The sequence below is a fragment of the Ctenopharyngodon idella genome, chromosome 10 (assembly GCF_019924925.1).
Source record: "Ctenopharyngodon idella isolate HZGC_01 chromosome 10, HZGC01, whole genome shotgun sequence".
Lineage (NCBI taxonomy): Eukaryota > Metazoa > Chordata > Actinopteri > Cypriniformes > Xenocyprididae > Ctenopharyngodon > Ctenopharyngodon idella.
The window spans coordinates 35,787,330-35,813,407 of NC_067229.1; the positions used below are offsets into that span (position 1 = coordinate 35,787,330).

A 26,078-nucleotide genomic window follows, 5' to 3' on the forward strand; every position below is an offset into this window, starting at 1 on the left:
CCTAAATTTTCTCCACAGACCCATTTAAAACCCCCTGCTATAAACAACAGAGTGCAGACCACAGGTATCAAAGTACAGAAAGACTAAAATAAACTTTTAAATGCCTAATTTGACTGTCAACAAACCCTTGGGTGGAAATATGTGCTTCAGAGTTTTTTATTAAAATTCTGCACACATGAACAATAATGGTGCAGAGGTTAGGCAGTTTTTGCATTTAAATTGATGTAAATTAGCTGAATTACGGGTAATTGTCGCCATTCCCAGACTGAGTTACTGGATGTATTGTCTTTTTGCTTTTTAGCTCACAAACCCTTTGTGTCTCTTTCTTATTTTTGCACATTTATTCATTCTCATTTCCCTCAGGAACTTTATGATGAAGGAAACAGTGAGCCTTTTCATTCATAAAATAGTGGAGATTTTTAACTAATAGCTGTAATATATACCCTGATGAAGCATGTGTGCAATTACAATCAATTGCTAAGATTTCTCAACTTTTCTTAACATTTTACCAAAATTAACATCTCAAAGGCCTTTTGAAGATTATGTCTGAATGCAGACCTGAAATGCCGCTGGTCTTTAATTTTTTTCTCCAAATATTGAGCTCAATGAACTTTAGAAGATTAAACTCTGAGACATGAAATAAAACAAAATGGCACTGAAAGTGACTCCAAGGCTGCATCCAGAAACACTCTCTGAAATTTAAATGAGTACTACTTTATGACTATTAAAAACGTATGTTCTATATAGTATGAATGTGTGTAGTATGAATGTAATCCTGTCACAATTTGTCATGTTGTCATTGTCATGTGACCTACAGCGTCAGTTATGTTGCTTCACTGCCATTTACAAATCCTCTCCTACTGTTTTATGAATACTGTGAATTCGGACATACTCTTTTCCCATATTATATGGTAGTGAAGTATGAATATTTGGATGCAGTCTTTCGATGCACAATAAGAAGATGATTGTGCATGCATCAGTCTTTGGTGACTGTTTTTGAGTGCATCTGACCTTATAATTCCATGAAGGATCTCAAACTTTGCTCTGCGGTTTCAGTCAGGTACTGTTTTTCATTTTCCCCCGGATCATTCCGGGAGATGTTCAGTTCAGTTTTCAATGTTACATATCTGTCAGCTCTAACTATATATCATTGTCATCAACCACGCTGCTTTTATTCTGACAGAACGCTCTGCTCAACGACCAGTCTTAGAATGAAACATTACAGTAAGAACAAACTGAATGCTCAGGATGGATGTGTAAGATTTTTCATCCAGCATTTTTTTTTTCCTCAAAAGAACAACCAATTTGAACAGTTTATAAAAGCAAATATTTCACAAATGCAGAGGGCAGAACTGGGCTGATTAATATAATGTACTGTTGTATGATTAAAATCAATATTTAATGTTGATGAGTTTCCCTTTGCTCCACTCAGTGTAATTATTCAAATTTGAGTCAGACAAGTATAATTAATCATGGTGAGCTCAAATTAAAGGTGCACTCAGTACGTTTTTGTTCAATTTTAACACCACAGTTGTACTGGACACCTGGTGGCCTGGATGCATGAAGTTTGTTAACTAACAGCTAAATGAAACTGTTTGTCTTTGATCCTTTTCATTCTGTCATGCTGCATTGCACTGTGACCGCTAGTCGTCTTGCTGTCGCGCTGCGTCTTGGATGATCACAGAGGAATTTGTGTGTTATGGTTTATAATGAAAGAACTAACTTGTAAATTACATGACATGACTCGTGATCTTAAAGGATTAGTTCACTTTAAAATTAAAATTACCCCAAGATTTACTTACGCTCATGCCATTCTAGGTGTATATGACTTTCTTCTTTCTGATGAACACAATCAGAGTTATATTAAATATCCTGACACATCCAAGCTTTATAATGGCAGTGAATGGGACCAATGAGTATGAAGTTCAAAAAAGTGCATCCATACATCATAAATGTACTCCACATGGCTCCGGGGGGTTAATAAAGGCCTTCTGAAGTGAAGCAATGTTTTTGTGTAAGAAAAATATCCATATTTAACAAGTTATGAAGCAAAATATCTAGCTTCCGCCAGACCGCCTTCTGTATTCAGTTTACAAAACAAAAACAACATAACTGACGTAGCGTAAGTGTTTTGAACTGTGAGAGGCATTACACTTTCTTACACTTTTTGTTCATCAGAAAGAAGAAAATCATATACACCTAGAATGGCTTGAGGGTGAGTAAATCTTGGGGTAATTTTCATTTTAAAGTGAACCAATCCTTTACATGGCAGGGCCCATGAGGGAGTAAAATAAAACAGGATTTTCTATTGTTATGACTTAAATCTTTATGCTAAATTCACGATGAAACAGAGACAGATATTTTGTTCTATATTGTGGTGTACATCCAACTGAAATGGATTATTGAAGAAGAAAAAATGTAGGACAGGAACTTGGTTCTAGCCATCAGTTATTGATTAGATGGAGGCAGATCCGAATGACCAGAGAGGAGTTTGACGTTTCACAGTAAGATTTATGGGAAGAAAAAAAAATGGAACATGCATGGATGAATAGCTCATAATACGATCAATAACAAAATACACTGGAAAAAAAACTGGTGAAAATTTGATGGATTTACTTTGAACCAGAAATTGCTTGTAAATGTTACAAATAAGAAAAGGCAAGTAACATCGAATCAAACATGAAATTTTTAAGTAGGAAGTCTGAAATATTATTTTCTTTTAAAACACTGTCCTTTAATAATCTTTATTTACAACTTTATTTTTTTTTTTACTTTGTAGATAGGGTTCATTTCTATTTCATGTTGATATTAAAATACACATTTGTACATGTGAATATTTCGCAAAATATAAATAATATTTTGCAAAAAATATTAGTTTCTTTATATGTAAAACTTTTTAATTAAAAGTCGTTGAGTGCAAAACACATGTAAATATTACTTTAGAGTAGCATAAAAGTATGTGTATATGAATGCATGTGATGTGTGTATGTATGTATGTCTATGTGCATCTACACATGTACAGTATATATGTTTACATCATAGCCTGTTGACTTCCTTCTACTCAAGGATTTCTTTAAAGGGGACTTATTATGCAAAATTCACTTTTACATGGAGTTTAAACATAAATGTGTGTCGGCAGTGCGTGTTCGGCAGGCGATTTGGGATAGGCTGCGATTATTTAATGCGCAGCTTGTCAGAGCTGTATGGCTCTGTGATCAGTAGTAAATGCTTCTCTATCTGAAAGCCAGAGGGCGCTCTTGCGCAGAAACTCAAAATATGCCCTGCCTTAGAAGAAGATGACATGCATCATATCGCTGTAGCTGAATAAACAGATTTAAACGTTTTGATTGATTAAACATGACTAATAAACACACGACTGCCTTATTCTGTGTAAGAAGCCACATCGTCTCACAGAAGGATGCTCAACTGTCGTTATGAAGTGAGTTTGGAGTAAAAACATGTTATTAAATGTTGTCTTTTGTTGGACAAGATTTTAACAAATGCTTCTCATGTCTGGAAAGATGTTTGACACGTGTTGCTTTTTTAAATGTACATAAGCGATTCAAACTCGCAGTGCTTTCAGATAGATTAGCATTTGGAGCCATACTTCATTGACAAGCTGCGCATAAAAAAAATAATCACACTAAGAATTGCGTTTAAGCGATAATCGAGTTTAAGTTCAATGTTATTTTTCGTATCGTGCGATAAATTGTGCAGCCCTACACCCTATAATGGTAAAAATCCACCCATTCCTCTTTTTTTAATCCCCATAAATCATAAGCAATGTCTCAGAACAAGCCGTTTGCAGATTCTACCTTTTGTGACATCACAAAATGCAGACAGCAGTAGGTACTGTATATCGCACTGCTTTCACTTTAATACACAGATCTAACATACACATGTGATTGTTTTACTTGCTGTTTACGTTCACAGACATAACTGTTTATGTGAACTGTGTGCATATTTGACACCTAACTTTGACAGTTTAAGCACAATAACACGTGAAAGAGAACTTAGTTTAATACTCAATCAAAACCAAACAGATGTTTTAGTTTTTAGCAGAGTATTATTCCAAGGCAAGAGCTGTAAAGGCTCCTCCCTCTTTTGGAAAGCAGGGTGGGGAGCAGCAGCTCATTTGCATTTGAAGACACATGCACAAAAACAGCATGTTTTTCCTTCTACTCAAAAATGGGCATTTACAACATGGTATAATAAATGATACATGGGTTATTTTGAGCTGAAATTTCACAGATACATTCTGGAGACACCTAAGACTTATATTGCATCTTGTAAAAAGGGGCATAATAGATCCTCTTTAATATAGTGCTGGTAACTGATTAAGGAAACTGTTTTTTCCCCCTGAAATGTTACATTTTCAAAGAACATCCATGTAAGTACCCATGAAGCTATGTTGAGAAAAAAAAAAGCTGTTGAGTGCACCTTTAAATGACCTAATTTATATAATAATTTCTGTCATATTACTTTCAACATTCAACAATTTGCTGCATACTGCGGCTCTTAAGATGAAAAGCTTATGTTCCTCATTTGTAATTCACTTTGGATAAAAGCATCTGATAAATAAATAAATTAATAATGTACACAGTTCTTGATTAATCAAAAAGGTCATGAGTCTAGAATCTTCTAATGCACAAAGGAACAACAACCAACGCAAGCATGCACACGAACAAACACATACACAAACCTGCACATAAGCGACTGCTGAATACTCAGGTCATCTCAGGACACGGTCTTTGTCTTTCTGTCTCTGACCTTCTTTTCAACATTTCTGTCACTGTCTATGATGTATTCCACACACTCCTCATAAAGACATCACAATGATTTCTGCAAACACACAGGCCAAATGCATCATCAAAGAAAAAACCTTCTCTCTCATTCAAATTCATGAAATCTTGTTCAAACACATCCCTTCTGACAAACACAAGAAAACACAAAGGGATAAGGAGTCAGCATGCATACCAATGCTATAGCAGAGAAAGAGCGAGAGACATTAGTTATTCTCCACTCTCTCCGCCACTGTGATCGAACTCTTTGATTTTCTCTTGGGGATCATCCTAAACGCTCAAATTCGTTCATTGTTATTTCAAGCTCAATCTATGGGAGGTTCAATAACAGTGAGTATGTTCTGATGCAAAGGTTTACAACCAATGTTATTTGTTAACTATTAAACAAATACTTTGCAGAGTGTTCAAATAGATGCACAGAGGCATACAAACCAGTTCCTAATTCACCATACCCGTACAGACTTTTAGGGAAATTCTGCTGATGGTCAAAGAGCAGTGCCATTTCACAGTCCTGAACATACATCTGAGGCAACGTGGATCCAAATCTAAAAGGATTAATTTTCACTCATGGCCTGTGAAATATTTCCACCAGAACTGCACATTCCCTCAGTCAACACTGTGATACTTCCAGAGTGCAGAGATTATTTTAAACCATAAGCTGATGCAGCTTGATATTCACAAGATTTTAAAAACAGTAATTCATACAGGATTGGACATTAATTATAAGATTTATTGAGATCTTAAACAAGAATGTGTGTGTAATATTTCTGATGAACACTAAAAAAATGCTGTTATGTGGTCATAAAGTCTGTGCTAGTAACCAATGGGATGATAAATGGGATTAGCAGACATCCTATATAGGACACATTTATGATTTCATTTTTGAGGAGATGAGTAAACAAATTGATTGCATCACGAAAAAGTTTCCATTTTATGATGTAAAAATGCAATGATTAATAAAGCCATGATTTATTTCGTGATCAAAAGTGTCTGATAATATAGGGTTACATAGATAAAGCAAATAGTATTCAGCTTGTCATATGATCTCAAAATGGCAGCTGCCATGAGATGGACCCACTCCATGTGAATTCAAACAGCTTTTATTAGAATAAATATATTCAGTTACCAAATGTCTGTTAAAATATGGATTACCAATAAACCAAGAGTCGCATCCCAAATGACGCACTATAAACTATGCACTTATACACTATGTACTTTTTCAGTGTGAACACACCACTTTTTATACTTAAAAACGTCATAGTATAGTGCATAAGTATGCGAACTGGGGCGCACCTAAGTAGTATTCAGCTGGTCATGTGATCTCAGAATGGCCGCTGCCATGAGATGGACTCGCTCCATGTAAATTAAAACAGCTTTTATTAGATCATTGATATGAAGATATTTAAAATAAAGTTATATTTTTAAAAATCTAATAATAATTTCTTGAGGCATAAATTGTTTTAATGATAGAAAATATATTACCAAAAATGTATGATAACATATGGGTGGTAACACTTTATTTTACGGTCTTTTAACTAGTTGCTTATTAGCATGCATATTACTAGAAAACTGGCTGGTTATTAGTAATTATAAAGCACATATTAATGCCTTATTAATGCCTTATATATACCATATTCTACATTCTTAATCCTACCCAATACCTAGACTTAACTACCTTACTAACTATTAATAAGCAGTAAATTAGGAGTTCATTGAGGGAAAAGTCATAGTTAATAGTGAATACATATTCCCTATACTAAAGTGTTACCATATGGGTTACTTAAATAAAGCAAGAAGCATTCAGCTGGTCATGTGATCTCAAAATGGCAGTTGCCATGAGATCTTTTATTAGCCCAGGTGAAAAAAAAGTACATTTCTATAATGTACTTAAAGTGCTCTTTCGTGCACTAATTTTGTACTTAATATACTAAAAATTCTTCTTTGCTCTATTTTCACACTCATTTTATACTAAAAATTCTTCTTTAGTACTTCTTAAGATAATCTTAAGAACATCTAAGTGTACTCAACTGTGCTATTTTGAGACACCATGAAATATGAACTAAAATGTGCTTTTAATATACTATCTCTGTATTTAAAAAATGTATTTAGATACTACTTATAGTACATTTGAACCCATAGTTTACATATTTTTTAAATACGGAGATAGTATATTAAAAGCACATTTTAGTTCATATTTCATGGTGTCTCAAAATAGCACAGTTGAGTACACTTAGATGTTCTTAAGATTATCTTAAGAAGTACTAAAGAAGAATTTTTGGTATAAAATGAATGTGTGAAAATAGAGCACTTTAAGTATTGAAATGTACTTTTTTTTCACCTGGGAGGTCACTGATATGGAGATTTTTTTATTTAAAGAAATAATTTATTTATGTTTAAAACTTTTGTTAACACTTTACTTAAATTTTTTATATATAATGCATTATAAAAGAATTGTAATACCTTGTATGGTCTCATGAATAACTGTAACCAGTTATAATGCATTATAATACGTATATATTCAATATTACACCTTTAGGAAGTATAATGCAAGGAATCTGCAAATATTTTAATGCATTAGAACATGTATTTTGAATACCTATATAGTGCATTATACATAAACGCTTTAAGTAAAGTATTACCAAACATTTTTTTTTACAGTTTTTTTTCAATTGCTATCATACTTTTGTCCAATCTGTAGTCACATTTTCAAAACTCTAAACACAATTAGCACAACATCTGTCTGTTGTGACCATACCATTAACACAATTCATGTCATTTTCACACAAAATGCAGTCAATTAACATGTTTCTAAAATGATTAAATTTTCTTTTCACACAAGCTTACCCAATACCAAAATCATGGATCTTTCAGATCTTATTTGCAAATGCATAAACACAGCATGTCAGAAATGAAGACCTAATGTTCCAATCTTTAAATATAGTATAAAACCTCTATTTCTGCAACAACAGCAGCTCAAAAGTATTTTGAAAAATATATAAAACAAATACTGAAACAAATGGTAAGCATTTTTTAATTAGCAGATCCCTGAGATATTGAGAAATAGCAGATTCCAATCTCAGTTGGAGGCATAGTCAGGTGTTGAAGTTCTTTTCATTACATGGACATACAGTAAAACAGAACTCTTTGAATAGGGTTTGTTCAGTGTGGATGCAAAACAACTCAGAGAAGTTAAAAAATTTCTGGGTGAGAGGAATAGTTGAAGGAGGAGAGAAGTAGCTGGATCAGGAGAAGAAGAGTTAGGGGAGAGGAGGAAGAATGTGTGCTTGATTGTGCATCTCTAAAAACCCTCACACATGTGGAACCTATGAAAGCTTATTTCTGCCATGAATAGAAAATAAAAAAGATAATTATGACTTTTTATCTCACAATTCTGATTTCTTTCTCTCAATTCCTAGTTTATATGAAAAAAATCTTCCATAGTAACCAAAGGCCATGTATGTTGGATTTGTTGTTGTTGTTGGCAGCAGCAATTTCATGTTTTCATTTCAGTAAAAGCTTCATGTAAAGCTTTTACAACAACGATTCCAGTATCACTGTTCCATTTACGCAGAATAAGCAATCTGCGTAAGGCACCGACTAACAAAGGGAAACCATCCCACCCTCTATGGGGGCACCATCAACACCACACACTCAGAAAGCAATTTCAACCAAGGGGGCAACTGAAGTTCTGCATAGGGGACCCATTTGACCAGTGGCTGCCCCGAGCAATTCTGTTACTTTCGTCTTCTTTTTTTCTACTGTACATTCTATAAAGTAACGCCTCATTCACTTTTAGACAGTATGTGGCCAAGAATGCACACATTCAACACTCAACCAAAAATGTAGAATGGCTTACATGTAAGCATTCTACTTTTACTGCAGTAAAAGGAAACTGAATAAAAACAATGGATTTAGTTTTTTTTACAGACGCTAGGACACATTTCTCAATACTTAAGTCACTTTTGCAAAACTCTTCACACAGTGAGCACAACAGAAGTCTATGTGGGCTAAACTGAGGATCAATTATCATTGCTTTGGCACAAAATGCATTCATTGACTACATCTCTCAAATTTCATGAATTCTTTTCTCACTCAGACACAACAACTGCCAAAATTCTTTGTACGTACAGGCCAATTTGCACATGCTTACATACTGTTTTCAAAACTGTTAAACTTAAGTTCAAAACAATAACATAATACAAAACTGAATAAGACAGAAATTTGCTACATTTCTACAGTAATATAGTTATGAAATATATTCTGAATCTAAAAAATCAAATACTATCAAAACAATTAGATGAAACTGAACACCTACACAAGCATTAGTCTTTCAATTTCATTACCATCAATTCAAAAGGGGAAACTTAGGAATAATTTTGTTCTGTAATGTAAACATGGACCACGTAACATAAACTGCAGTGAATTATAAGCAGTAGAGAGTGTCATTCTTGTTTTGTAAAGAAATTTAAAAAAGAAAACATTGTATAATGCTAACTGATGTTAGTGTTTTTAGGTCGATGTTTTATGAGTGACAAAGTGTGTTTGTTGGGTGAAAATCTTTAGTATTATGGAAGAATGAGTTGATTTGAGACATGTATGAAGTGTTTTGGTAGATTTGGTGCATTTTGAATGTGAAGTTAACCTCTGTGCCAAGATGAAAGTTGGTTAGGAGAACTGTGTGAAGAGTTTTGAAAAAGTGACCTAAGTATTGAAAAATGTGTCCTAGCGATTGTAAAAAACTGTAATATTTTCTGCAGGGCAGAAATGAAACATGACAAGTAATGCAGTTTTTGTAATGTCATCAACTGTTAGTATTTTGACAGTCATTGCACAATGATTGACTATATGTCCATGTTGGATAGAAAACTAGTGCTAGTGTTTTGACAGAATTACTCGATTTTGAATCAGGTTTGCTAGAGTTAGTATACTGTATGTAGAAAAAAGTTTTTAGCATTTTGAAAGGTAGAGTTTGTATTTATTTAACAAAATATGATTTTGGGCTGAAAATGAACTATTTGGTTAATTGGATGATGTAGGTGTGTTGCTGTGTTAAGTGTTTAGAAAAAGTACTTTAAGTCTAAGCTACTCAGTTTTTTTTACATTTACAGATATTTCTTCCCTGAATAGAGGGATACAATTAATATAGAGTCAAATAAAAATTAAAATGAGTAGTTTTAATAAGCAAACCTTTACATTTTGTTTCCTTCTGTCTCATCCAACATCTATTTTTAGTCCAATTTTTGCTCATCATCTGTGAAACAGAAACTATAGCTGTACCTGCCATGCAATGTTGACGTGAACATTTGTGAAAAGCCAAGGAATGTCAGTGTATCCATTATAGCTTACTGTTATGCAAACTAATCCCACCATTATAGCATGTCTCCAGTGACGTGCGCTTTGCAACATGCCAATCATAACATTCGGATGACAGATTGCAGGTGGATGCACCGGTTTTTTTAGAGCACATAGGGACAGTCTCCTGTGTCTCAAGGCTGATATACAATGTCCTATCAAATTCATGTGTATGTGTAAGGGTGTGTGTATATCTAATAATATGATTCATTGCTCCAATGCACATCCATCTTAAAGACAGATCACTGTGTGTTCAAGATGACAGAACATCTGTAAACCTACAATATCTGATAAACTTTGACAAATGTCTCCGATAAAGAGGGTCCACACATGGTGTGCTCTAAACAAGTCCCCTCAGGACAGAACCGATGAAATACCTGTGGAATCAATAGGGCAGTTAGGAGGTTACATCGGGGGCTAAAGTACTCTTTCATTCTGCTCTACACACAAGTACACATCCTAAGAAAAATGACTAACATTAAGAGTGGATCTTTGCAGTAAACCTAAATTTAGATAATTTCATTGTAGTTTATATATGGATGGATGGATGATGCATTGTTTTGTTTTACATTTATAAACATCAGCATTGTAGAAAGAGAAAGTGTGCATTGTAAACCTTTTGTTTTAACAAATTAATTTTAAATGGTCAGGAAATGTGCCTTTATCAGCTCTGTTTTCAACAATCAGACTGCAGTTTGAACAGACTGTTCTCTAAAAGTGAATAGTCTAATAATAATTAATAGCCTAATACTATTTATATGTATGTGTTTGAGTAAAATGAACATTTTTGTTTTATTCTATTAACTACTGACAACATTTCTTCCAAATTTCAAGAAAAAAACAAAACTGTCACTTAGAGCATTTATTTGCAGAAAATGGCAACTGGTCAAAAACACAAAAAAGATGCCATGTTTTCAGACCTTGAATAATGCAAAGAAAAGTTTATATTCATTTTTAAACAACACGATACTAATAATTTAACTTCGGAAGAGTTAAGAAATCAGTATTTGGTGGAATAAACCTGATTTTCAATCACAGCTTTCATGTGTCTTTGCATGCTCTACCAGTCTTGCACATTGCTGTTTGGTGACTTTATGCCACTTCTGGCACAAATATTCAAGCAGCTAAGCTTTGTTTGATGGCTTATGACCTTCCATCGTTCTCTTGATCCCATTCCAGAGGTTTTCAGTGGGGTTCTGGACTAGAGACTGCAATGGCCAAGATAAGGTCTTGATCTGGTGGTCCTGCATCCACACCTGGCCTGGCTGTGTGGATTGGAGCATTGTCCTGCGGGAAAAACCAATCCTTCGAGTTGGGGAACATTGTCAGAGCAGAAGGAAGCTATTTTTTTTCTTCGAGGATAACCTTGGACGTGGCTTGAGTCATGCGTCCTTCATAAAGACAATGTTTTTACTTGAAATTTAGAAGAAGTGTTGTCAGTAGCTTATAGAATAAAGAATAAAAATGTTAATTTTACTCAAACACATACATATAAATAGTAAATCCAGAGAAACTTCTAATTTTGCAGTGGTCTCTTAAGAAATGTATTCAATAAAACAGTATTCCAGCTCTATGTTTCACAATCCATCCCACAGAAGCAATACGCCAAGCTTTCTGTTTCAACTGAAGTCCCATCTTTTGGAGAGGAACATCAAATCAAGTCTTGGGTAGGAAAGAGGATTAATGTAGGTTGTTAAAACTGCTTTGGGGATTTACCGTGATGCCAAAGTCAGACAGCAGCAATCATTATACAGTACTGTTCTCTATGTGACTACAGCAGGCTTTATCTCAATAACACACAGAGGACAAGCCAGTGATCAAATCTCATTTTGGTGATGATGATGCTGATGGTCTAATATGAAGTGAGGAATGAATTTATTGTTTGTTTACTTTCAAGATGGCCCATCAAAGAGACTTCTTATGTAAGGTCAATGTCAAACCATCACATTCAGAACAATGGATTTTGAGAGACCTATCCTTTGTTAATGATTTCATCCCAATTTGTAGAAAGTTTTAACCCTTAGTTTGAGTTCTGAACAAAACATTATTATAGTAGCTAGCTATATCAATGACAATGCTGATAATTTCAATGTATTTGTAGGCTATATTCTATATGCTTGCATATGCAGATACAACAACTGCACAGAATGCTTTTAGAGGTCACAAAAATAAATGGAAGATTGTCTATTTTGAAACAAGCATAACAAAAAACCCTCACAAAACACTGACGTGACAACAAAGAACAACGGTGCCGAATACTTAAAGTTTATAAATTAACAAGTAACTGCAGGTGACAACACTGAAGGAGTCATAATAGACGATCACTTACCGATTCGTATGACCTGCTGGTCACTAAGGTAAAACTTTGACATCAAGTAAAAAAGGAAAAATAACAGTCTTTTGCACTTATCCATGGCTCTGTAATCAAAATAGGTAAAAATAAAAAACTTCATGTCATAAAACTGGATTTAGGGAACCATAGCGCGCGCTCATCAACTTCCATTCACCTCCCATCGCGTGTAATGGAAACAGCTCCTCAAAAAGCCAGATATTGCCTCAAAAACAACACATTACCATCCTTTGCCGGGTAAATCCACGATGTAATGGAGTCTTCAAGATATTTCAGGTAATATGTTGAGCTGATATCCCCAGTTCATCGCTTCAAATACTTGTAGCACACCGCACGCGCACTGCGAGGACAGTAAAGAGCGCGTGCCACTGACCGACACATGATCCAGACGCAGGATTAAAGCAAAATCTGCTCAGCGTTTGGCTTTCTTCACGATGTTATCTTCATTTTTTTTTAAACCGCAGACTTTTTTTTCCCCAGGGTCTTAAATTCTTTTTAGTGAAGTTGTACAATAAGCACTAATTTTTTTCTTCTCCCAAACTAGCCACACTGAGACAATCCGTTTGAGGTAAAGTTAGCTGAATGCTGTCTTGGGAAGTTACTGCAAGCTTTCAGTTAATGTTCAAAGTATGAATAGGAGAGTCCTCAGAATTATAGTGTTGTCTTGTTCACATGAAATGTTTTGAACCGATTCTTGATTGACTCAGTCGAAACGATTCGAAAAGCGTTTACTCGGCTGAAAGGGACGACTTTATTTAGGAGTCATACTATGAAATATGGAATAGTACATATTGTTATGTAAATCATATTAATAATATTTATAATTACTATTATGATCTTCTTCTTCTTAATAACAATAAAAACATAGTGATAATCACCAATTATCAAAACTCAAACGTAATACATCTGAAAACATTTTTGAGTGATGACATGAATTTGGTCTTATTCATTGGAACGAACCGATTCGTTAAATTGAATCGGATTTAACAACGCCACAGTGAATTAAAAAGCTGACTTGCTTTTTGACAAATGGTGGAACACAACGCCACCTTTTGGGCAAATCTTATAACAGCCCCTATGGCAAAGGAAGAAGCAGCAGATAGAAAACAAATGTTATTTGACTAAACACGAAAGGCTCCTTATTATGATGCGAAGTCTTCAGTTATGGGCTTGTGGCACACATTAATGTTTTTATTTTTCTTATTTATAAGTGAATTTAAAAAAGACAATCATTACTGTCACCAACTCATTTTTACAGCTGACTAATGCATGCATTTGCATGAGAGTCTAGGCTGGCTGAGCTAAACAGTGTGTCCATACTGATGTCGCTGTGGCTGGAGGACTCAGCGTTGGTGGTTTCTTCTCTTGCCCTGCTGAGGGGGCCAGAACAGCACTGCAACAACCCAGCCGTGCATAGCAAACACGAGGCCAGCCAGCCTACAAACAGAGCCTCTCCCATGTGGAACTGAATGGAGCTCAGACTACGATCGGCATGGAAGATGCTGAGTGCCATCCAGGACACAGGGATGAGAGTAGTGAGTGAAGCGAGCAGGTGCAAACAGGCTGCTCCAACCAGGCAGCACCTGGCACTGTCGGGACGGACGCACTGAATGCTCACGAGTGAAGTGATCCATGCAGCCGCAGCCAGACCCAAAGAGAGAGTTATAAAGTAACGAGCTGACCACGGGGCTGGATCTAAATAGGCTTTGCATGTTAATGAACTGGTATCATGGCTAAAAGAACATTTAGTCCATAGTCCTTCATATTCCGCACATGATCCAGAGCGTATAGTCAGTTTCCACCTCGGTAGTCCTGTGATCACGGCTACACAGGCAAAGCCAAAAAAAGCACAAATCAAAGCTACTATATCAACACAAAGGATTCTTCCTCTCCTCAGTCTGATGAATGTTTCATCTGTGCGATTCACCGACTCATCCATGATTTCTTTCTTTTTTTTTTTTCTTTTTTTTCAGCCTTTCGATGATGGTGTCCACAAGTGGCAAAGCTAATATTGATGGTCAGTTGTGGCTGGTAGGAGAGAAGTAAAGTTGAATTTCAATTTTAATCCTGGAGCATTTCAAATAATGCACGGTCGCATCTTCATCTGATTTATGATTTATTATTCATTATAATTGACTAGTCAGCAGGCAGCAGTGTGCGGAAAGAATAGAAATGCATTACAATTTTTTTTTTTTACAGTTGCTAGGACACATTTTTCAATATTTAGATAACTTTTTCAAAAGTTTTTACACAGTTCTCCTAATCAACTTTCAACTTGGCCCAGCAGTTTATTTCACAATTAAAACGTACTAAAACTACCAAAACACTTCATACATGTCTCAAATCAACTCTTTCTTCCATAATACTAAAGGTTTTCACCCAACAAACACACTTTGTCAATCATAAAACACAGACCTAAAAAACACTAACATCAGGTAGCATTATACAATGTTTTCATTTGTAAAATTTCTTTACAAAACAAGAATGACACTCTCTACTGCTTATATAATATACCGCAGTATATGTTACATAGCCCATGTTTACATTACAGTACAAAATTATTCCTAAGTTTTCCCCTTTTGAATGGATGGTAATAAAATTGAAAGACTAAAACTTGTGTAGGTGTTCAGTTACATCTAATTGCTTTGATAATATTTGATTTTTTTTAGATTCAGAATATATTTCAATATTACACTGTAAAAAAGTTGCTGCTTTACATTTTTAAGTACAATCAACTTGGATGTTTAAGTCATTTCAACTTAAATTACATTAAACTGACTTTTAAAAATGAGTTTAATAGTTTAATAGTTTCTTGTATAATTTATTTTGATGAGTTAAAGCAATGTAAAAACTTATGTTGTCATAACTTATTGATCACATAATTTTTTACTCTAGAAATGTTCCAGTTTCTATCTTATTCATTTTTGTGTTGTGCTAGGTTTTGAACTTTAGTTTAACAGTATGTAAACATACAAATTGGCCTGTATATGTAGAGTTTTGGTGGTGTTTGTGTCTTAAGTGAGAAATGTATTCATGTAATTTGAAAGATGTATAATGCATTTTGTGTCAAAGCAGTGATAAATGATAAAAAGTTTAGCCCACATAGAATGCTGTTGTGATCATTGTGTGAAGAGTTTTGAAAAAGTGACCTAAGTATTGATAAATGGGTCCTAGCGATTGAAAAAAAAAGTAAAATCAAATCACAGTCTATAAGCCAGTTCGACCGCCACAAATCATTTTGCAGCAACCCATAATTAATTCCAACACATTCAGTATTTTAGCTTACTAAACATCATTTAAAACTCATTGTACTTACTTGCCGGTGGATAACATTTCTCCAAGATGCTGCATGAAATCAGAGCTGGACTGAGAAGGGCCATGGGAGTGTTAGAAATGTTAGTTTATCAGCGTAAATTCATTATGTGGAACAACTGTCCCTTAGTTTGTTGTTTTGGTAACATTTTTCTTCCTTCAGGCTCTCATGGTCTGATAGCTACCTGAAATAGAAATGTGATGTGCTATTTATCAAATGGCACATCTTATTTATTTTTCCTTTGATGGGTTTCATGCTAGAGAACTGGTTATATTAGTGTTTTATTTTCAGTAAACACTTGCTGTTTCATTTTCTAAATAAAAATGTTTTTCTCTACAGCAGAACAGAAAATGATTTCCCAATGTTATGGTGCATTTCATGTTTAAACTGCTAAAACACTTTTTCTGCTATTGAGCCGGGATATGGTTAAGGTTAGGCACAGGTTTTGTGGTATGGTTAAGTTTTCACACTAAGAACTGAATATTCAAACTTCTTGATATATTAATGTAGCCTATCAAGAACAAGAACTACTAATGACGTTTCAACTAGATATAAAAGTGGCTGTGCTTGAACACACTGTTGCCACATCAAAAATACAAGAACAAAAATAACCCGCAGTAGAGATGAGGAAATGCTGGGCCTGGCTCAGGGCCCATTAAATATGACTCATTTGCACCCCTTGTGCGGGTGGAAAAAATGCAGAAAAGGTATTATTAAACTTATGTTTCGTATTCGGTAAAGTCATTTCGTTTCGTACGTATTTTCATGAGGGAAAACAATTACACAGAAATTGAAAAGTTGGCGCTTTACTGCCACCTTGTGGTTATATGTCCCCTGCTTGCCTGCTTCTCCCTATGAGTGTTTGAGTAAGAATTAGAGATAGGGCCCAATCAGGTAGCAGCCTCTTCACTGAATTAACCAATCAGAAGCAGGGGAGTTAAATTTTCACAGGGAAGATTTCAGTACAACACTGGCCATTGCGTGAAACACGAAGCCTTTTTTAGTTTGTTTACATTTAGTCATAACCTCAACGGGGTTTTTTTTTTGGTCATCATATTCTTTAACAAGACAAGCCAATGTTTAAAAATCACACCAAACTTTATTTAAAACACTGCAAATGGGTGCCGTGTTGACAAAAAACAGACCACATACAAAGTTATTTGGATAAAACTGCAAATATAAATTAGGAAAATTTATTTTAGGTTGATAATTATTTCCACAGTATGAACATACACAGTCTAAAAAAGGCAGAGGGTAAAAGCAAGGAGTTTTTACACTTTTGTCTTAAATAGTTTCACTATAAAAGGATCCATGGCTGAAGGTGCAGTGATTGCATTTCATGTGGAAGGGCATCTCTCATGTTTAAAATACACTTGCAGTGTGTAACGTGTCCATCTTTATCTTTTTCATTGTACAAAATACCATAAAAGTCTCAAACTCTTTAAAAACTCATTCTCACCAAGTATGAACAGGACAAATCTGCTACATTTACCACTTTGTAGGGGTGCTTTGAATTATAATGCCTTGTTTATGCATCTAAATGTCTGGCTGTTGAATTTACAAGCACACCAAAGCCTATTGAGAGAAGACTATGGGGATTTCATAACCGAAAAACAAATTACATTATTGCAGTTCTTACTTCAATATTCAAGTAGAAGAACATTTCTCTGCGTGTACAGTGATCTTTAATACTGGGTTGCTGGTGACCTATAAATAAAAAGGGAACAAAGACAGCAAGCGAGGAACTGTTTGTAACAGGAACGGCATTCAACAGCTAGTCGAAACTGCTGTGACACTTCCAGGGTATGTTGCCACGCTCGACAAAATTACCTGCGTATGGCTATTACAAAGAACTAGCGAGGTTATACGAAGCGTTAGGTCACAAATCCCTGAATAAAAAAAAGAGGATATGAAGCACAACTGAACAGATTGACCACGATCTTGCGTTTGAAACAAAACAACAACAAAAATACAACAAGATCAACTAAAAGAACATGTAGCTGCCTGTTGTCTGTCAGTATGAAGCCTCTATAAATACACTGGCTGTACAGTTGGCATCTTTGAATGTTCCTTGTGATGTCTGGACTCAAATGACAGGAAGCCTGCGTTAAGGGTGGCTTGAAGCATCTCAAAGTTTTTGTGGTGCAAGTTCTTCAAGTTCTGGCTTTCAGTAGGATTGTCAGTGCAACGTGTCTGTAAAGGCTTGGACTCAGCAGGTTTCTGCCTTATTCTTGCACACAGCTCGCATATTCTCTCTCCGCTCAGAAGATGTCGCTGTTGCAGCTGTTTTTAAAATCTTCCCTGCGAACCCAAATAACCTCACAGTCCCTCTCTGAAGCGACGCCCTCCACTGCGCACTGTTTTTTCAGGAGGGTCAACTTCGGGGGGGCTTGGGATTTTGGAGATTTGTCCTCCGAGAGTCCGTTAAGACCCTTGACTTCCTCTCCTTCCACTGAAAGGGCCTCGAAGGATTCCTCCAGGCTCGGCTCAGAGGAAGGGGCCCGGACGGACTGGCAGTACTCGTCGTCATCGCTGAGGATGTCCGTCTCCTTCACGTCATCCTGGTTTTCGTAGTGCTGCAGGTCAAACTGATTATCCACCCAGCGGTCTGTGTCCTGAATGGGCTGCTGGGGCTGCTGGGGTTTCTGGAGTGAAAACGATAGCAGGGGCTCTGTCGGGGTGACGGGTGACAGGTCCTGTGACGAGCCGTCATCGAAAACCACACCTGTGTCTATGGTGAAACGATTACGGATCAGTTTCCGGCGGCCGAGGGTTCGAGATGGGGCTGAAACTGTGGATAAGCAGAAAGAGATGGCGTAAACGCTAACTATACTTTTGCTTTTTATTCAGTAGACCATTTTTTTCCAAATAGGAAAGAAAAACAGCAATATAATCTGGTGGACACTAGGATTTAAATTAGTTACATAATAATTAGCTCACCCTAAAGCCTGAGGCAAAAACTGCAGCTTTAATCATGTTAGCGAGAGAAAGACGGAGAGCATTACGGTTGGAGTGTTAGCAGGGGTATAGAAAAGGAGCAGAGAGAAGGGAAGTGTTGCAGAGAAAAGTAATCAATGTTCAGTTTGCGTCAGACATCCCAAGCCTACCCGTTCTGTTTACGGTGGGTCGTGAACCCTTTAGCGCACAAAGCCGCTTCCCTCCAAAGGGAATGTACTGTTGATTTGGAGGTAAACTCTCTGTCTTCATTAACTGACGTCGTTGTTTGTCCCTCAGGATGGAATGAACAGTCTTTAGGAAGTCTTTTTTACTCTCTGGGGAGCTAAACAAACAACAAAAGCACATTCAGATCTTTTACTGAGGAACAGAATAGAAATATACAGTTTTACAGTGGCCCCAAAAGTATAATTAAATAGTTCACCCAAAAATGAAAAATCTGTCATCATTTACTCACCTTTAAGTTGTTCCAAACCTGTATGAATTAACCTGGTATTAACCTGTATGAACAGTTGATGGGACCCATTGACTTCCATAGTTTTTTTTTTTTCTCCTTTTTTCAGCAGAAGAAAGGAACTCATACAAGTTTGGAACAACATGAGGGTGAGTAAATGATGACAGGATTTTCATTTTGGGGTGAACTATCCCTTTAAGCCACCCTTAAATATATGAATGGATGCTAAGGCATAACAAAAAATATATAACAAAATATCAAGTGGCGTTTATTTTTATTTAAAGAAAGATAGCACAAACACTTCTCAAACAAAACGTTTCACAAAAAGAAGTTTGATGATTTTTTTTTAATGTCTCAGTAAAAGCTCCAGCAACATTTGTTATCAGATGCCACTTGGTTGGATATTTTCCTAATCAATGCAATATTCAAACATTTGTAAGAGTGTCCAAATACGTTTGGGGCCATTATAGTTAAATATTTTTTGTATTACTAAAAGGAATTAAATGTGTTGGCCTTAATTTCCACAAATATTACACATTTTCTCTCTTAGAAATAACTTTTAGTTGAAGGACTAGAGCAATGCGATCCTTATTAAGGGGATAGTTCACCCAAAAATGAAGAGCATGTCATTTACTCACCCTCATGTCAATTCAAACCTATAAGACTTCACTTCATCTTTGAAACACAAATGAAGATATTTTTAATGAATCTTGAAAGATGTCTCTCCTTTGAAAATGAATTAACCCCCCCCAAGCATGTTTGAGCTTCTATTTACCATATTTGATGTGCTCTATATGTTTGTGTGTCGGTCATTGTTTATGTGAATAAAAGCCTAAAGTAAATGTTCATCATATGACGCAATCTTATAAAGACTTCAATTACACCACTCAATTTATGTGGATTTCTTCTCCGATCTCTTTATGAACTATTTGAAGCATCAAAATATTGGTTGCATTGACTTTCAATAGAGGAACAGAAATCTCTCAGGTTTCAATAAAAATATCTTCATTTGTGTTTCAAAGATGAACGAAAGTCTTATGGTTTTGGAACAACATGAGTAATTGATGACAGAATTTTTCATTTTTGGGTGAACTATAAGTTCCTTGTGCGTTTAGATTTTCTTTGCTTTATTTTGACTTAGAGGAAATATGATCTTGTTCTATCTGTCAGTTTTCAGGGCTTAGGTGTGCATGGCGTTCTGGACCGCATCTCACCTGCAGCAGATGTGGAAGGTCCTCTCGGGTCTCCCTTCAGATTCTGACCTCATGTGAACAATCTCACACAATGCAGATCCTTCTGAATCTGAGATGAAAGAAACATCCGGTTAACTATATGATACTAAAAGGACTGTGGGAAACCCATAAAAATCTTTTGCATGCCTTGTGTAAGACATCTTCAGTGGTAGTGCAATGAAAAACATTAAAAACCCATGAGATCAGGGCAGGGTTAATGAACCTCAACGAAGACATGGACCCTGGGACAATGAACAAGAGTGCAGACCCCAAATTCCTGTAGGATGACCTTTGACCCCTCCCCTATCAATAGGGAATAACAACATTCTGGCCTGAGCCCATAAAAGTTCCACTGAGCCAAAAGCAGCCTTTACTAAGAGTTCATGGGATGTAAAATACATTACTCGCATTGTTAAAGTGAATCTACAGCTTGAAGCGAATCTACCACACAATTCTCAATAGGTCCGTGGGAAAAGAATAAGACTACTAGACAAATACTTACTAGGGAGGTTGCGAACTTGGAGAGCATCTGTAGAGATCATGTGTCTAAAACGAAACGGGTCTCTCTCATCAAGTACTGACGCTCTGTGAGATCCACCCTGAGACAAAATAACACCAAAAAATGTTTGTGAGGACTAAGAGCACACTTAAAATACATTTCAACCACCTGACACACTGAAAACAGGAAGTTAGGGAAGTGATATATTCTCCAAACCACATTATAGTTTTATATATCACAAACAAGTGAAATATCTCTGAGTCCATGGTAACAGAGTTTTGTTGGCCATGTGAAATAAGCCGAAGAGATAGCAGAAATTAGTCAAGAACGAGAGAAGGGCATTCCTGTTTCACACTCAACAATGTGCCCTTCAATAAAAAACAAAAACTACACCTCTTAAAAGCGCTAGTCTGCGGGCACTTAAACTAGCTCTGCAAGCCTATGTCACGTCTCCATTAATGAATAATGAAAGGGAAAAAGCACTTACGATTTTTTTCTTGTGCTTGGAGCAGTCTTTATACACAAAAACAACTGCCGTTCTGAAAACTGAAGGAGAAAAAAAAAAAAAAAAAAAAAATCAAGACACAAAACCATACAACTCTAAACATTCACAATAGAGATGCTTGGGGCTCTTCAGAATATTCAGAGTAAAAACATGACCCGGTGAAACACTGCAAACTTCAATGGCAAACTGACCCATTTTTAAAGTATCTGAAGGGTTTCTTCTTCTAAAATGTCTCAGCCAGAGGGAAAAAAATATAAATACAACTTTAATGTCTTAAGAGCCACAGGACAAGGTGGTTCCTCTAATGCCATTGTGCCCAAAGACACAGCTGGCATTTGCTGATGTAGGAAACCATTACTGTAGGGAACAGACTAATGAATAAGAGAACAGAATTCTATTTCGGGAAGAAGCGCTTCACGAGCACTCACCGAACGCAGCCAGCTCTGGGTCTCTCTTCCCCTTCATGAGAGAAGAGGGTGGGTTGATCCAGACCACAGTGTCATGCAGCAAGAGGTCGCCCATTGACAGATCAGCAACCTGGGATGCAAGTAAACAGCTGTAAAGCCAAATCTTCTCACTTTTAGGGAGTTATTAGGGAGACATTTGGTGGTGGCATTAAATTATTTGTTGATGCTTCTTGCTCAAATATTTAAGTCACAAAGACCTATGGGAGACTTGTTATAGTGGAATTGTACCTCTTTCTTCTCAGAGCTCTGCTCGCTGATGAGTTGGTCAAACACAGCTCCATACTCCTCGTGAATCTTCTGCATCTCGTTTATGTGACTGGCCACTTTGTTCATGGCTTTCATAGCAACTACAAGAAGATAAGAGACTCAGTAAACGACAACTAAAGTCAATTATAGCGAGAATTGCAGGCTACAACACCCATTTGGCACTGGATTCATCTGAATCTTTTGCCATACTTGACATTTTGATTCATTTTGTTTTACTGTTGGTAAAGGTTCAGGACTTTTTAAATTTTTTTTGTTTGTTACTGTAGCTTTAAAAAAAAATCTGTGCAAATGGAGTGGTGGGTTAAAATGTAAAATGATTTGCTTGTTTGGTCAAAATTTATGTCAAAATGACTGAATAATAATAATAATAATAATAATAATAATAAGTAGTAGTATGAGAATAAGAAATATTACTATTGTAATATTTCACTGTAACGGTAATATCAAGTATGAAAAATAAATTTTACAGTACAACTGTAAAATACTAATATTTATGGGGACCCCTCAAAGCTTCCCTTTTGTTGACAACAGCCAGTTTATAAGCGCTTCTCATTACAAGCTTGTGAAGACGGTTGGTGCATGTTGCTTTCCTAAATGTAAGTTATGGTTTTATTTCAATTTATTGCACAGCCCTACTGATTGGCTAATATTTTACACGTAGAAGCTAGTATAGTTTACACTGGCTGGGCATTGATAAACAGTCTGAGTGAACTGGGAAGAGCAGGCAATTTTTAAAAGAGCTAGCAAAACTGGATTTTTAATAATGTGGTCCCTTTAAAAGTCTTAAAAACCTGCTCACCTTTCTCAGAATAGGAGCTGCATCATTTTATTCTAAAAATAGATCCTAACATTATGCTGAGTTAGTATCTGAATCTCCATATTTACCATCCAGGTGGTAGTGTTCCTCGCTGTCGGGGTCGGTGAGAGAGTGAAGCTCCCTCAGGAGTAGTGGGTATTTTAAGACTCTTTGAATGGGTTTGATCAGGTAGGACTCCAGCGTGGAGGAATGCTGCTGCCTGGGGTTCCTCTCAGCCAGGAACGCCTTGAACTCCGGGTCTGTTTTAGCTGCATCAAAAGAGAGGAGAAATTATGGGATGGCACAGAAATTTGTATCCTCAAACTAGACTTTGATTTATCTTAATATACTCAACTCACGGTGTTCAAGACCTACACATTCAAGTAATTCAACTTCTTAGCTTTCTCAACTGCCAGAATGTTAGCCTCACATTTTACACTCAAACACATTTAACTATACAAATATTAGTTAGTCTCTCATTGTCTTTAAAACTTGGTCCACTTTTCCCACAGGAACCATCTACATTCATATAGATCAGTGAAAAAGCTTGGTGCCTTGGGAAATGGCAATTTTTTTTTACAGTAGACCCCTAAAAGGGGTCATCATTCTTCAGTAAAAAAAAAAATGCTTTGGGGTACATCATTTCCATGTGAGGAGTAAAAAACATCCTCTAGCTTTGAATAAATTCAGAAAACTGGTGGTAAGGGTTCGGAACAAGAACTAAGCAAACTTAGAAAGCGTGTAAGCACTTTAACTATCCAGTCACTGAACATGACGCTAAAATAACAAGATACCTGAAGGACCTAAAGGCTTCCTTGCACTTTAAATCAGTGCTAAATGTGCTCATTCTAAAGTAAATCAGTCTGTGAGAGTGAAGTGGTGTTACCTTTGGTAAGGACCTTGGGGACCTTTGTGTGGCTGGCACAAAATGCACTGTAGATCTTAAAACGGTCCGCATAGTACAGGAAGGATCCGCCAAGAGAAAACAGAACTTTCTGGAAGTTATAAGAGAATGAATTAGAAAACAAAGAAAATGTGCAATGCAATTAGTAGATAGTGACCTTGTTATGGTGCTAATCATATTTAGCATCTACTCAGATTTGACTAATATAACTGCACCTTAAATTGATCCACTCTCTCTAGTTTGTCTAAATCTGGAACTAATCTGGTTCCATCTTCCAGAGTTTTCAGAAACTCCACTTGGAATTCCACCATCTCCACTAAGTTTCCAAAAAGCACATCCAGCTAGGAATATAGAGAGAATAAGAGAATATTAAGGACAATTTACCAATAATATTTTCATAAGTTAATAATATTATTCATAATTACATAAGAAAGAATATTTAAAAATAATAATAAATAAATAAAAAAGGAAATATTGTTTCACCTCATCTTGTGAAAGGAAGCTCTCCTTCTGCAGGGGGTTCAGGTAGCGCTCTATCAAAATGTTCAGGTCCTGTAGAGAGAGAGACTTTTTCATGTTTGGCTTCCGTGTAATCAGGAGTGATTTTAATGTAGCAGTTATGTTTATTCTGTGTGGACATTCAGGACTTAAAAAAAAAAAAAAAAAAAAAGTTTGATCAAAGTTTTAGCACCACAGCATGCTTTGAAAACACATCAGAAGATACTGACCTTAACATAGGTCCTCTCAGTGTCCACCAGCTCACTGATGACTTTACGGAGTTTATAAGCATCGGAGAGCTGGCGGGGCGTGAAGAGAACAGGCATGGGTGAGATGGGGCTGGGCACACAGGATGAAGAGGAAGATGTGGAGGAAGATGAGGAACAAGAAATGGGACCCTCAGTGGAATTCATATCATGAAGATTGCGGCAGAAAGCAGTCACCTGCTCGGTACTCTGTGGAGGGAAACAATTTAAATTTAAACACCAGGAGAAAAAAAAATAAAAATGTATAAAAGTTATAGTATATAGTTTGAAGTATATATATAAACTATATATATATATATATATATATATTATTATATATATATATATATATATATATATATATATATATTATTATTATTATTATTATTATTATTATTATTATATATATATATATATATATATATATATATATATATATATATATATATATATATATATATATATATATATAATTATTATTATTATTATTATTATTATTATTATTATTATTATTATTATTATATATATATATATATATATATATATATATATATATATATATATATATATATATATATATAGCACAAAACGTATATAAATCACAAACACAATGCAAGAAATGCTACAATGACTCAAGTAACAAACTCTTTGAATTGGAAAAGTTTTGATTAAAAAATAAATAAATAAAAAAATCCATATGCCTCTAAAATGTTCACCAGTAACAGGCACACACCCACACAGGTATTCGTAGCATTTAGGAGTCAGAAAGAAGCATTTCCAGTTCCAAACACGCATTCAGCGAGTTTCTGGCTTAACTCCAAAGACAAGGCACATCATGCCTTATGAATGCTTGGGTAAAGTGTAATTAGAAGTGTCTGTGTGGTAAATAACTTTAAGAGGGTCTATGTCAGCACTCTGAAAGGACTTTAGTACTAGTTAATTTAGTACTGAACAATTCGTCTCCGTGGGAAATCTGGCACTGGGTGGATTTTCCATTGAAGAACATGTCAACAAAGAGTAGGCTACACACTGCCCTTAGCCAAGATTATTTCAGCTTCCCACCATTCAAAGCACCCTTTTTTTCCTCTCACACACATCAATACACAAAAAGTACATCTAAAAACGTACTACTTACTGAATGTAATGCAATTAAAAAAAAAAAAGAAAATACAGAGATATCACAAATATTACATAATACATATTCATACACATCATATAACTTCCAAATACCTGAAAGAAAACAAATAAAATCCGCCTAAACGAAACAAACCTATCCAAAAAGACAGATTTCGATCCAAAAAAATCTTCAACCAGTGTCACATCTCGTATTTCAGAGAATGAAGTTTAAAGCCAGCACTATTGCAAGAGCTCAGGCTCAGGGTGATGTTCAGAAAGAGGTGGAACAGAATCACAAAGACAGGAGATACGGAGGACAGATG

General features: G+C 35.7%; 2 protein-coding genes across 10 annotated transcripts in view; both read right to left on the bottom strand.

Moving 5' to 3' along the window:
- The window catches only part of grik1a (glutamate receptor, ionotropic, kainate 1a), a 77,600-nt gene extending 61,406 nt beyond the window's left edge, over positions 1–16,194 (bottom strand). For 2 of the 3 annotated variants that reach the window (XM_051910914.1, XM_051910915.1), the window contains exon 1: positions 12,484–16,194. In XM_051910914.1, the coding sequence (XP_051766874.1) occupies positions 12,484–12,607 (124 nt within the window). In that variant the 5' untranslated portion in view covers positions 12,608–16,194. Of the gene's footprint in view, positions 1–4,702; positions 5,778–12,483 lie in introns of those variants that run through there. The other variant, XM_051910916.1, reaches the window with a different exon arrangement.
- A 702-nt stretch (positions 16,195–16,896) lies between these two features.
- The window catches only part of tiam1a (TIAM Rac1 associated GEF 1a), a 68,328-nt gene continuing 59,146 nt past the window's right edge, over positions 16,897–26,078 (bottom strand). For all 7 annotated transcript variants that reach the window (XM_051910907.1, XM_051910908.1, XM_051910906.1 and 4 more), the window contains 12 exons: positions 24,625–24,849; positions 24,380–24,448; positions 24,112–24,237; positions 23,879–23,987; positions 23,082–23,261; positions 22,158–22,276; positions 21,891–21,999; positions 21,445–21,503; positions 20,961–21,057; positions 20,441–20,528; positions 18,925–19,097; positions 16,897–18,608 (listed from right to left, as the gene is read on the bottom strand). In XM_051910907.1, coding sequence (XP_051766867.1) covers positions 18,079–18,608; positions 18,925–19,097; positions 20,441–20,528; positions 20,961–21,057; positions 21,445–21,503; positions 21,891–21,999; positions 22,158–22,276; positions 23,082–23,261; positions 23,879–23,987; positions 24,112–24,237; positions 24,380–24,448; positions 24,625–24,849 — 1,884 coding nt within the window. In that variant the 3' untranslated portion in view covers positions 16,897–18,078. The remainder of the gene's footprint in view (positions 18,609–18,924; positions 19,098–20,440; positions 20,529–20,960; positions 21,058–21,444; positions 21,504–21,890; positions 22,000–22,157; positions 22,277–23,081; positions 23,262–23,878; positions 23,988–24,111; positions 24,238–24,379; positions 24,449–24,624; positions 24,850–26,078) is intronic.